Source organism: Anguilla rostrata, chromosome 10, assembly GCF_018555375.3.
Source record: "Anguilla rostrata isolate EN2019 chromosome 10, ASM1855537v3, whole genome shotgun sequence".
NCBI classification, from domain to species: Eukaryota; Metazoa; Chordata; class Actinopteri; order Anguilliformes; family Anguillidae; genus Anguilla; species Anguilla rostrata.
In genome coordinates, this window is record NC_057942.1 from 13,154,534 (window position 1) to 13,168,639 (window position 14,106).

The 14,106-nt window shown below is 40.6% G+C and overlaps 1 protein-coding gene across 1 annotated transcript in view; it reads left to right on the plus strand.

Annotated features, from left to right (window-relative positions):
- The first annotated feature begins 12,064 nt into the window (after nucleotides 1–12,064).
- Nucleotides 12,065–14,106, plus strand: part of mmp11a (matrix metallopeptidase 11a) — a 33,370-nt gene continuing 31,328 nt past the window's right edge. The window contains 1 exon segment of the mRNA XM_064354238.1: nucleotides 12,065–12,303. Within this exon segment, the coding sequence (XP_064210308.1) occupies nucleotides 12,190–12,303 (114 nt within the window). The 5' untranslated portion in view covers nucleotides 12,065–12,189.

A 14,106-nucleotide genomic window follows, 5' to 3' on the forward strand; every position in this document is an offset into this window, starting at 1 on the left:
TACATGTTTAAGTGCAAAAGCTGCCCATTTTTTACTTCCCACCTGGATCAAATTATATATGAGCCAAGTGCAATGACATTTTGACATTTTTATCTTGTACTCTAAACAAGTTTGTTGATCAAACTGTTGTTGTTCTGGCAAATACCATTTATGAAGGCACAATGAGTTTCCAAAAAAAAAAATTCAGATGTTTGCTTGTATATTATACAGATAATAACATTATAGCAATGGTAGATAATTAAATTTCTAGGTAATCTGAACTGGTGTATAATGGTGATGTCACTGGAGATGTAACCATATGTCAATCTAACAGCAATCAGCATAATTGATAATGCATTTTTATTTAATGATTATGGTACTGAACATGTCATGCAGTACTTACTTTTTAAAACCAATATCCCATATTTTATCCAATACTTCTTTTCACAGATTTGTCAATCACAAATGTCTTGCTTCACGAAAAAATAAACCATATTACTGGTTCTGTATGCATGCATATTTGTTTATATATTTTTGTGAGTGAGTGAGTGAGTGAGTGAGTGAGTGAGTGAGTGAGTGAGTGAGTGAGTGAGTGAGTGAGTGAGTGAGTGAGTGAGTGAGTGAGTGAGTGAGTGAGTGTGTTAGCGCACAATTCTCCGTTCCCTTACAAAGCCTGCCAGGTTCAGGCCTTTCTTTGTGAGTACACAGATTTACTTCCTGGTGAAACATTCTTTGACAACAGTTTTTTTTCTGTGCAGTCTGTAATTATTAAAGATTGAGAGCAGTAAAATGGATGGACAATCAAAGTCATTCTGTGGTTTCACCAAAGGGGGTTAATTTTGGTGAGACGTAAAACCCCCTGTGGTTATCTGGATGTTTTCTTTCAAAATGAACCTTTGCGGTTTATGGTTAACGTCTCCGTAGAGAGCTGACTCAACGGGATGCCATTTTCTTTGTGTGGAGCAGGAGAGAGAGAGACAGCCAGTGTTACAGAGCTCCAGGGAGTCATCATATAACACATCTGCTGCATCTTGCTGTTTACTGGCCAAAAATATACATATCATTGTAAAAATGTAATGAACAGAATATATTCTCAAGGCTCTTTTCAAGAGAAAAGGCGTATTAAGAGACACCCTGTGCAATATTAATTTCACAGGTGATTAGCCGCTGATGGCCGACCTCGCTCCAGGGCTCATGTAGTTGGTGAGAATGCCTGACCTCTTTGTTTTTACCATGATGGGGATGGCTAAACATCTTGCTTTTGGCGCCACAGTGTGTGTCTGGAAAATGCACAAAGTGCACTCCAATCAGTCACCAGGCACGCAAACGCAGACGATGGAGCCCCCGATAATTTATCAAAATGACAAGTGAGTCCTTCTAAGAGGAAGTGGGCAGAGGCAGACAGGATAGACCCCAGGCCTCATTCCAAAGTTTGTGAATTGGGGGCTGGGAGGGGCCAAGGGGTGGTAAGTAACCCACTTCAGCATAGAGATCACTTCATACTGTAACAAGCGTAATACCATCCACTTACTATGAACAGAATAAGTTCCTTAACCACAAACTTCACTTGTATGAATAACGTTTATAACGTAATGTTTATATTAAAAGACAAGAACAATCAAAGACAAAAATGAAAAAAAGCAAGAAAACATAACAAACTCATGAAACTACGAGAAAACCCAAGGAAACCAAACATCTGATTGGTCCCGGTCATTTTGTGTTTATGTAGCAAGACGTTATCAGTGTCTGCTGAAAGTGCTGTGGTCCACAGGTTCCTACAGGCCTGTGTGGCATCTGAAAACCACATATCTTCCACAAAAGAATTAGGCCTAAGGTGCCTTGAGATCGGGTGGTAAGGGCTGGCACCCATATTACTTGCATTTAATGCTTTTGTCCAGAATAAGCATCATCTTCTTTTGAAATCCACACTAAAGTAAATGTAATAAATGGGCACGGTGTGACTTTGGGCCATTTATTAACATGTTTGTGTGTGTGTGTGTGTGCGTGTGTGAGGTGGATGGCTAGAGGGCAAAGCTCACCTGCAGTTTCTTCAATCGTGCAGAGTAATCATACAATTACAATAATCATACAATAATCATAACCATAACAATATCACCACCTGTCCCTTTATCATGATACAAAACCACTGCAGCTGAAACTCCAACCCCCCTTGACCACTCGCCCCCCCCCAGTTCACATGGAAACCCCGGTCCCTCCCCAGGCCCTTTGTTGTGGTCAGCAGCACGCAGGGGTATTCCGGTCGCTCTGAGGAAGAGCAGAGGGGGTAATGGCTTGCTCCAGGGCAGGCTTTTATGTGTCAGCCCTGGCTCTTTAATGAAGCCGCTGGGGTTTGGGTTGCACGCTGTCCGGAGTGGGACACGGCCTGAGGTCTGGCTTGCATCTGGATCCTCTTTAATAAAGGGGAGCTGACTACAGCATAAAATGTCTGTGAGCACGAATGGGCTCTTTTTACCAGGCTTAATTGAAGGTGTCCCTCTGAAGAATTAGGCACCACTTTACCCCCCCCCCTTCCCCCCAACTCCACACCCAAAAAAGAAACAAGTGATGGATGGGGTGAATACCTGCTTTGTTTAACTATTATATGATCCACTTGGCAGACTGATAACCCCAGTGGTTATTGATCCATGTTGGCTGTGAATGTTATTTGTTATACCGGTATCATGACCGTTTCCTTCAGGTAGTGAATACTATGGCTCCATATAAGCAAGTTAGGTTAAAGCAGAGATCAAGCCCGTGGCTTAACGCAGAGATTTTAAATGCTATTAAGCAAAGGGAGGAGGCCTTGCTGAAGTTTAAGAAATCTCATGAGCAAGCAGATGCTGATATATATAAAAAAATTCAGAAATGAAGCTCAAAGAAGGATTAAGGTAGCAAAAAAGGGAGTACTACATGAATCTAATAAAGGAAAACAAAAATGAACCTAAAAAGCTATGGAAAACTCTGAAAGACATGGGTTGTGGGGGCAAAGCTAACAGTGGCAAGCCCAATATTGGCCTAGATATCAATGATAAGATAGAATTTGATAAAGCGCAGGTGGCCAATGAATTCAATGCCTTCTTTACCTCAGCAGCCAATAAGCTTGTTGATGCATTGCCCCCTAAGACAGGAGTATATGGAGATGAGTTTATTCAGAGGTTTTATTCCAGCCGAGGGGTACTGGCCAGTTCGTTTGCTTTGACCAAAGTGTCAGTTGAGAAGGTAGCCAAAATGTTGGCCGAGCTCAATATAGCAAAAGCCACTGGCCTGGACAACATTTCTGTTTTTAAGTTTTTAAGAGATGGGGCGCAGGAAATAGCTCCCTGTGTTACACATCTAATGAACCTCTCCCTGGAGCAAGACATTGTACCAAGTGGCACTAAACATGCAAAGATTATTCCCTTGTACAGAAAAGGGAAAAGATTTGAACCTGGTAATTACAGGCCAGTATCTTGAGTGTTACATCTAAGATTTTAGAAAGAGTGGTGCACAAGCGGGTATCGGAATATGTTGGCAAGGAAAATCTTCTATATGAATTCCAGTCAGGGTTTAGGAAGTCATGTTCTACAGACTCATGCCTCCTTTATCTAACTGATTTTATTAGAAAGGAGATGGATGAAGGGAAACTGTGTGGAATGGTCTTACTTGATCTTCAAAAAGCCTTTGACACAGTAAATCATGGCCTACTGCTTAATAAGTTGAATGCTCTGGGACTAAATGATACAGCCGTCAAGTGGATTGCCTCATATCTGACAGACAGGGACCAGAGAGTAGAGGTAAATGGCTCTATGTCGGATGCCAAACCAATAATCTGTGGGGTGCCGCAAGGAAGTGTTTTAGGACCATTGCTATTTTTACTGTACATAAATGTTGTGAGAGATGCATGTTCTTGTAATTTGTTTTTATTTGCAGACGATTCAGCCCTGCTCATCTCACATAAGGATTTGAGTACGCTCCAAAGAATGCTAGGAGAGGTGCTCTCTAAGGTTAGCAATTGGCTGTCTGACAACAGGCTCTCACTTCACTTAGGTAAAACTGAGTCTATTTTGTTTGGATCTAAGCCCAGATTAAAGAAGGCTCCTGGACTCAAAGTAGAATTAGGGACATAGAGGTCATAGCAGCAAAAACAGCAGTGAAGTACCTGGGCTGTATGCTGGATGACAGTCTTGGGGGGGATGAAATGGCCTTACAAGTGCTGGGTAAAGTAAACGCCTGCGCCAAGTTTTTGGCTAGAAAGGCCAATCTGCTTGACAGGGAAAACCTTAGACTACTTGCTAACAGACTAGTGCAGTGCCATTTTGATTATGCTAGTGTAGCCTGGTTTGGGGGGCTGTCAGTTTCATTAAAGAAGAAACTACAGGTGTCACCAGAATAAGCTAATCAGGGTTGTGATGGGCCTAGGCCCTCGTGATCATGTTGGGAGGAGCCATTTTCGGGAGCTCAACTGGTTACCAGTTGAGGCCAGAGTAGCCCAGCTTAGGCTCAACATGGTGCACAAAATAATCAATCACAGGGCACCCAAATATCTTAGCAACTATTTTCCTAGTGTTAGGGAATCACAGAGCCACAGAACTAGATCTAGCATAGCAAACCTGCATCCTCTAAGGTGTAGAACAAAGATGGGGCAATGCTCATTTGCTCAGACAGGAGCACAAGAGTGGAATGAGTTGCCTTTGACCATCAAACAGGGCTTAAACCTATATAGTTTTAAGGTGCCTGTTAGGAAATGCCTCCTAGAAAAATTCCAAGAGTAAATTCAGGGGACTGACAGTGGAGGGAGGGTTCCTGTTTTTAGTGTATATAAGATCTGTACATTTTGTAAGATATTTTATTAACAATGTTGTATTTTGTTTAGTTTGACTTTGAATGATTTAGGGTAATGATAATAATGTTTATGTATATATTATGTGCTGAGACCAAGGACCACAATGGAAATAAGTCTGTGACTTTTTGTGCTGTCCTTGATAATTTTAGGATGCATGACTTGCTGTAACATGTATTTTAATAATTGTCAAATAAACTAAACTAAACTAAACTAAAAATATCATGACTCCTTGAATATTTAATGCTGTTTGATAAGACATAGCTTCAAGTATTTGGCAGAATTCTTTCAGTTTTGCTCCCTACATAAAAATAGTCCTTCTTGCTTTTTCCAGTGTCAGCTTAAACGAAAAATGATAAAAGAAAAGCTCTGTTGGCACTCAGGTAAGATTTCTTTAATTTGACTCTAGGAAATGCAGACTGCTTGGATTTGTAATGAGTGGCACTTCATTTATTCCAGCTAAACACAAACTTCCTGCATGATGGTGTCTGCTTTGAAGAATCCCTGGCATGTCTATTACCAAGAATATATGCATATTGATTTACTTCCTCCACTGATGTGTCATTCTATCCTCCCATTATTATGTCGGAGGTGACATGAGGCAAAGGCTTCCTGGGGAAACGAATGGAGCTTCAGGGATGACTGATTAGATTTGGCGGTTTGAAACAAAGACACGCAGAGGAACATAATGTCTCTGAACTTGTATGATTGTCTCAGAGACATACCCCGCCCACCCTTTTCCACTGGAAAATAATGACCTTGGGGTGTCATTCAGTCAAAAGCACTCAATGGAATTTATAAACACCCAGACAGTCACAGAGTTCAATCATAATAATAGTCTCTTTAACAAAAAATTATTGCATAGCCTACATGGTCATTTTTAGTTGCAGTTAGTAGGGGGCACAATCATAGACATTATTTAAGGCAGGAATAACTTTTTATAATAATAAATGGAAGAAATTAGGGCAAAAGTGCTGCATTTTACAAAATTAAAATGTTTCATGCAGAAGTACACGACACATCAGGTTACAGTACAATAGTTAGGACCACCAGTTTGTCTCCTCCATGTGAACTGGAGGGATTTAAACTTGTATTTCAATGGTTATCCTCCAGGGGTCCCCATAGGCACTCCAATGGTACAATAAAGCAACTATTCATACAATTGATTTTATATTTGAGACATTTCTTTTAAAAAATAAAAAATTTAAGCAATTAATTCAACTAATATGGGTATAGTTAGGGAAAAAAGTGAACATGGATGGAAGGTTAAATATTGCGAAAAGCATATCTTCACTCTAGAGGTCCGCACTCCTGGTCCTGGAGATCCAAAGAGTCTGCTGGCGTTCACTGTTACTCAGCACATGAGCAGCACAGAAATAGATCAGTTAAAGCCGTTCATTACGCAGTTAATTCTTGGTTCTGGATCAGTTGTTGATCTTCAGGAGAAACAAAAACCAGAAAACTCTGTGGTTCATCAGGACCAGGATTGAGTATCACTGGAGTAATAAGATAAATGCACCCATATGAAGCAGGTTTTTGTTTTACCCCAGCAATACGACACCTGATTCTTCTTCAGGTCTTGATTGAAGACTATTAATAGTTAATTAGTTGAATCATTAATTTTTTTTATTTAACTTTTTTGTGAAAGTTAAATGTAATATAACTGCTCACATTTTCACAAATTTCCCGTTGCTTCAAACAAAACCTGTACAAATATGTCCCTGTACAACATTTAAAAATTCCATATGATGTTCACAATAGTAAGTAATCAAACTGAATTTGATACTTCAGTGTCGCTTGTAAACATCGCTGTAGGTCATCATCTGTGCTTAATTGGTACCACTTACCTTATCAACTTACATTACTGCAGTGGTGCAAATGGGATCATTGTTTGAAAAGACTTGACAAAGAGGCTACCATGACCTCTAGCTGCAAGAAAACAAGGGGAGACTATCTGGGGGTCCTAACAATAGCTGAATGACATACATACAGTATAGGAACTGTAATCTCAATATTGCATGTTCAAACTTCTGCTGGGGCAGTGCTTTTGGATCATTGACTGAGTCACTGGATATTTCTGAAACAATCACACTTCATATTAGGAGTTCATGTCTTTTCATAGGAAATATTCCAAATTATTTCATTTATTCCATTTTGACTTCATATATCATGGTATTCAGTCCTATTTGAACATATGCCACACATATGGCATGGTAGTCATATATACCACATGCGTTATGTGAAATAGAAAGCATAAATATAATATAGTGTAATAAAGGTTGCCAGTGATAACTGTAGTTTTTTTTCCAATCAAGAACATATATTTTCCACTTGATTAAATCTGAAAAATTCATCTTTTTCCCTTTGATCGGAAACGACTGATTACACTGCTGATCACTGTAAATAAATGTTATTTGCCATGGCAACCAATTCTTATTTGACAATTTTCTTAGAAAGTATTGTTTGAATTTCAGGGGACATTTAGTAGCGCACATGTGTCTCATGTATGGTGTATGAATTTTGTGTATGTAACTCATACACACATTTGCCACATAAAACAACATCTGCAGTACACATTTCAAAAATGTCCAAAATGTTCGCTGTTGTTTGTGCTGCAGCCAAATATGCACTCACCGTAGAACTCACTGTATATCTCAGCGTAGGACTCCTGGCAGTAATACAAACGGTGGCACAACTCAGATTTGATTTGATGTCAGTGAGCTATGAAAAGAGCCTTAGCAGCATGTGCCAACCAGGAGCCCAGGAGTGTATTTTCTGTACTCTTGAGAAAATGCATATTCATTCACCTGAAAACACTAGGATGCACCTGTGGTCAATAATTTGTTTTCTGGCAAAGTTACAAGGTGCTCCTCCGCTTGTTTCTGCCTTGTTCTTATTAGTCCAGAGCTATAGAGAATGATATCAGTTGTGTTTAAAATTCCATTCATGTAGCAGTACTTCTAGGCCATCTGACAAGAGTACCTTGTAGATAAGCAACAAAAAACAACGAAACTCAAGTTAGCATTTTATATTGCGTAGATTTTTCTGTGACATGGAAACTGTGATTCACCTGATGATGGTCACATGCTCCTGTGATCCTTCAAAGAAATCCTGGTGATGAATGTAGTAGAGAAAGCTCAAAATCATGACCAGCTGAGAAGCCTGGATGAACCACAAAGCTCGACATTAGGTATCAGACGAAACAACGATAAAATTGTGAGTTAACTATGAGATCTTTGGCGATTCCCCCCAAAAATTGTATTGTTCTGATTAAATCCAGCACTAGAGATAACAATGATCTATTTCATGGTGGTGGTACACTGAGACACCAAAGTTGAGATGGTGAGTCACCAATCCTAAGAAATTGTAGAGCTTTCCTATTGAGCAGTCTCCTGAAATGTTCAAACAAGTGATTGGCAGTGCATGGTATTTCTGCCCATTAGGGGTGTGCAGTAACAACACTACCTGTATTTCTATCTATTCAGCCAACAGAAGGATCCGAATATGTTTACAACACATCATCTGTGCATTTCTGAATAGTATGTGGCTTTGGACATACACCTACTGCCCATCATAGGATGGGGGTGGGGGATTCATGAATCCAAACTCTTGTATTCGCCACCTGGCCTCACCTGTTGACATGGAAAGCTCAAAACAGACATAATCTCTTAGTACACATGTTTGATATCCATATTATCTCAACCTCTCTGTACCTTGAACAGTTCCACACATGCACTTATTACAAGAATGCCTCCATGGCCACTGGGGAGGAGACCCAGGGGCAGACCTAGGACATGCTGAAAGGATTATATACACCGGCTGGCCTGGGTTCACCTTGGGATCAACGGGAATGATTTGGCGGAAGATGCTGGGGAGAGGAACGTCTGGGGTGCTCTGCTTGCTCTGTTGCCACCGTGACCCTGATCTGGATTAGGCGGTTATAAAATGGATGGATGGAAATAAATGTAATGTAACAGAGTTTGCCTGATACCAGGGTTAACCAGGGAAGAGCAAGCATCATTAAATCAACAAGTGAATACATTTGGCTGATGTGGAAGGCATCTAAGGTTTGATTACATGTTGATAGGTGCTTCTGTCAGAAACTTTAGATGTGCTGCGGTCAGAGGTGAGCCAGATCCTCTCCCTCCTGCTCTCACTGCTGAACAGCCATTTCCCCTGTGCACAGCTGTATGTGAACAATTAAAGCTTTCTCTTAGCTCTTTGACTCATTTGGGGAAAACCCACTGTCCCTCCGGATTCCCCCCACCCTGCATCACCACTGCAGGTGTCCACATAGCTGCTGATGACAGAGATCTGTGGTTTACACACCTGCCTGACAGAGAGAGAGGGGATGCCGTGGGGGCCACCAACTAGATCTGCTCCCGCACTGGTTTAATATCTTTCCAAAATCTGAGGAAACATGTCCTTCCTGAGTGGAACTGATAATGGATTGTTGGCAAAGTGCAACTTCCGCACGACAAATCCTCCCCAGAAACTGAATAATGAAGCTCTCAACTTCTGTCGTCTTACAAAGCCTAGTTTTTCCCACCCCGTGTGGGTGAAAACCAAACAAGCCGAGTCTCTACGTTGGCCGGTTTGGTATGACAGTCACAGTTGGGTGAATGTGAGGTCATTAATCTGAGTACTTTGAGGATGCTGGGAGATGCCGTTAACCGGTCGAGAGCCAGGCATTGCAAGCCATGAAGCAGGAACAGAGTGCTTTGAATCTTCGTGTCACAGATCTTTGTAAAGGAAGTCCAATGGAAGTGGGAATCATCAATCTCCTCTCCGGGTTTGTTCTCTCTGTTTGCACCTGAATCTTTAAACGCTGTGTCTCAAAGGCTTATAGTTCACCTACTAATGTGAGGTGGCCACCCACAAAATTACACACACCCCTCTGTTTTTGTTAGAGTGCACCAGGCTTTAATGTGGTTCACTGTCAGAGAATTTCCCTGTTAGAAGGGCTAGAGATTTTTTTTAAACTGCCAGCAATTAAAACATGCCATGCACTAACATTACTCTTATTTTATGACACTGGTCTTGGCTGGTTTTACAGGCAAAGCTAGGACCTGGATGGTCAGCGAGGATGAAGGATAGGTGTCATTGAGATCTATAGTGGATAAGATCAGAGGTACTGCTGATCTGCAGAAAGCAACTCTGAGGGCAGAAGTTTGCCCATTGAGTTTCTCAGTCCAGTGTGCTGTAATCTCAACAGCATGCTAAATCAGAGAAATTAAATTTATCAGATGTTCCCATCTGTTTACACTGAATGACAAGAACAGTACTTCACCATGTCAAAGGGTTCAGGGATGACTGTATTGGTATTCACTTGGTTACTTAGTCTCTGTTACCACATGATGGTGCTAATGAAATATCATTGATCTTTTTTTGTCTGTCAATGAAAAATGCTGGGGAAAAAACAGTCATTGTAGATACTTTGGAAAATTTCAAATCATTTGAACCCTGTAAAACTAGTGTTGCAATAAAAAATAATTTTAAGGGACATTTTATATTTAACAATACGGTAAATGAGGCCCAATTAAGACAATGTAGACAACATAATGATAACTTTGGATATTGGCCTGGCATTTTCCTGATTGACTTCCCAATGGTCTGTCTTTGGATGCAATTATGTACTGTAAGAATATCCCATATCTTCATTTACAGACTTGCAGAATAATAGGATTCTCGTCCTGTCCAGTTGTCCTAGTGATAGCATAATTATTTTACTTTAGATCAAACAGGTTCATTTAGATTGTTTAGACTGAGTAAGACTGGTAAATTATATATTGTAAGGAGTTGAATATATTCTCAGGAGAAAATAAATAAGCAGTAAAATGTTCAGTGTGCATATGATCCCTATTGGACTCATGTGTCCTCTGAGGTGAAATAACACTGGACATTTCACTGGGTAGTAATGTTAAAACAGAGAGATATTACTACATTTCCTACTTAGCGATCCTAGAGTGTTGTGCTGCCATGCTATGCAGTGCAGCATCTCCTGCTCTACTCATGCGCTGCTCATCACCCATAATATTTATATAATGGCAACATCTACCACTACTACCACCAAAACCAAGAACAACAATTTGTGGAACATCTCCAGTTTCCCAATAGCTGCCTCTAAGATGCCTGGTGTCAGCCTGTTAAACAGTTCAAGTGAATATGAACTGGTTAACCTTTCCATTTCCTTCACACTGAGAAATCAGGACATTCTGAGAAAAAATGTAGGAACGGCAACGCAGGTTGTGTTAGAGAGGCTGATTGACCACACACGCCATGGGGAACGTGTCCTGATGCTGACCTCAGCTGCTCTCTTGGCTCACCAGCCAGACTGTGGACGCAGGACGGGTCAGGCTAAATAAGCATTTCCCCAGTGTTCATAAATCTATTCTCTGTGACAAAAGGGGACACAAAGTCTACAAAATGATTAAGTAACCTTTACCAATGGGAATGCCCCTAATCATCCCATCATTGTAAGTATAATCTGGGATACATTTTTTAGGGGAAAGGGGTCTGTGTCTTCTTGAACTGTTTATTAATGTGCACTGCCAAGAGCAACATAAAAGATCTGTGTAAATGTGTTGTGTGTCTTGGCTCACGACAACCATTCGGTCATAGCCCTAATCCATCAGTGTAATGTGATCAAACAACTCTTAGAGGTAAAGCTTTTGGTTTGGTTCCAGCTGCATACTTCTTCGGCAATAGTAAATCTTTAATTGTATGAAACAGGAATACATAAATGAGATTTGTATGTTGGTTTTAAATGGACCAACATGTCACCCTTTTCCTCAGCACTTAACATAACTAATCATGTTCAAACTAATTGCATGTAATTTATATTCTCCGTGATCTATTCTCACAAAATGATTCAATCAAGCATTCGTTATTTTATATGGCTCTTCATTCTTCGCAAAATAAAATAGATTTGCAGGGCATGACCTGAGACTGAAGGACATGAAAAGTATGTAAGATTAAAAACACTGAACCTTAAGTGATCTCGTTTTATGATTGAGATACGTCACTGGAGAGATGTTGGAAGAGGCTTTTGATTGAGCAAGGATGTTAAGCATTATACAGAACGTGATTGCTACTTTTGTTGGAGAAGCTGTTGTCCTGGGTTGCTGTTGCAGCAATAGAAGTACCTATAAAAAACGCTCTTGGTGCAAAAAAAGGGTTAAAAATGGGAGCGCGGTAAACTCACTCCTGCCCATAAAAAATTGTAATTTGAAGAAAGAGAACAAAGAAATCAGAGCGTATAAAACCCCCTGCAAGACATCTCCCGTCACTCACTGGCTCCACTTCAGGCTGTTCGCACCCTCCACGTGTTGCCCCGAAGGTGGTGTGTCTCTTACTCCAGCGTTATTCAGTCGGGCAGTCTCAACCAAAGGATGATGCGAGCTCCACGGCTTCTCTCCGGTGCTTTAGCGTTGCATCTCTTCCTTTTCATACATTCTGTGCCAGTGCCTGAAAGGAAGAACACCAACAGGTACAAAGCTACGGCGGTGAGTGAATCACAGTATTCCACGAGTTTCGCAGTTCCCTCATTTTTACGTAGCCTATTGTTGAGTCCATCTGTTTCTTGTTCAGGGAATTCTGCGTCCTTTACACAAATCGAAACGATTGATTCACAGAGGTCTTGTGCAGTCCCCTGACTTTCTTTTTTATCCTGTCGTGCCTAGACTGGTTTCAGTCTTAAAAATAAGTAGGTTGAGGGATTGATTGTAATATCGACCAAATTGCACTGGATTTTGCATTAACGAATCACAAAATAACTGGTTACGAAACACATGCTATATTGTGGTCATAAATAGGCTAAATAACAAACTTGCGAACCCACTAGAGAGAGAGAGGACTGTTATACAGATGGAATTCGATTAAGAAAACGTGTCTTGTCAGTAGAGTCCAGAGTGATAACCCAGAACAGCAGGGGTTTTCCCCATGTCTGTTCTGAACTAAGGAAATTAAGCATTTTTTTCATTCATACCATTGCGAAGTAATCGCAGCATGAGCGTCTAAGCATCTACACTTGGGGTCACGGTTGAAGGTTTCTAAGCATGTGATGTTTCCTTTATGAGGAACACATACCACAACACCCCCTTGTATTGACGGGACACCAGAAACGGTCTACAGTACAAAGGAAGCCAACAGAAACGAGGCTATGGGGGAAATACTTAGTGGTCACCGAGGCGGTAAGAATGAAGGTTCGTCCAGTGGTAATGGAAAAACGCATATGAAACATACATTTAAATCATTTAGCAAACATTTCAGCCCAAAATGAACTGTGATAAAGTTGCCCTATTTTGACTTTCTTGGATTGCATATGGTGCATAATTGACTCAAATTCTGTAACAATTGATTTAACACCGAAGTACCTAATAACAGTCATGTGTCACTTTACTCGTTTCCTCTTAAGGTATTGCATTGCGCTTTGTTTGTCTGTTTTGGATGTCTGGCGTCTGTCTCTCTGTTCAAGTCAATAGAGTATTTTAAGGACCTCTTAGTGATGGAAAAGCAACACCTGAGAAGACGCGCGTGTGTGAGTGGGTTTTTGTTTGGATGTTTGAGTGCGCGCGCGCGCAGCATATTTTGATATATACTTAACGTATCATTTATATTTAGTATCTTATAAGGTATTGTTATATTTTAGACTATATTTTAAATTATATGTTAATGCGAATAACATTGGATTTGGCAACTTGCATGTATCTGTGTGTGTGTGTGTGTATGTATGTATATATATATATATATATATATATATATATATATATATATATATATATATATACACACACTCACCGGCCACTTCATTAGGTACTTGCTAGTACCGAGTGTGGTCTTCTGCTGCTGTAGCCCATCTGCTTCAAGGGTTCGACGTGTTGTGCGTTCAGAGATGCTCTTCTGCATACCTCGGTTGTAATGAATGGTTATTTGAGTTACTGTTGCCTTTATATCAGCTCGAACCAGTCTGGCCATTCTCCTCTGACCTCTGCCATCAACAAGGCATTTTCGCCCAGAGAACTGCCTCTCACTGGATATTTTCTCTTTTTTGGACCATTCTCTGTAAACCCTAGAGATGGTTGTGCATGAAAATCCCAGCAGTTTCTGAAATACTCAAACCAGCCTATCTGGCACCAACTACCATGCCACATTCAAAGTCACTTAAATCACCTTTCATCCCCATTCTGATGCTTGATTTTAACTTCAGCAGATCATCTTGACCATGTCTACATGCCTAAATGCATTGAGTTGCTGCCACGTGATTGGCTGATTAGATATTTGCGTTAACAAACAGTTGAACAGGTGTA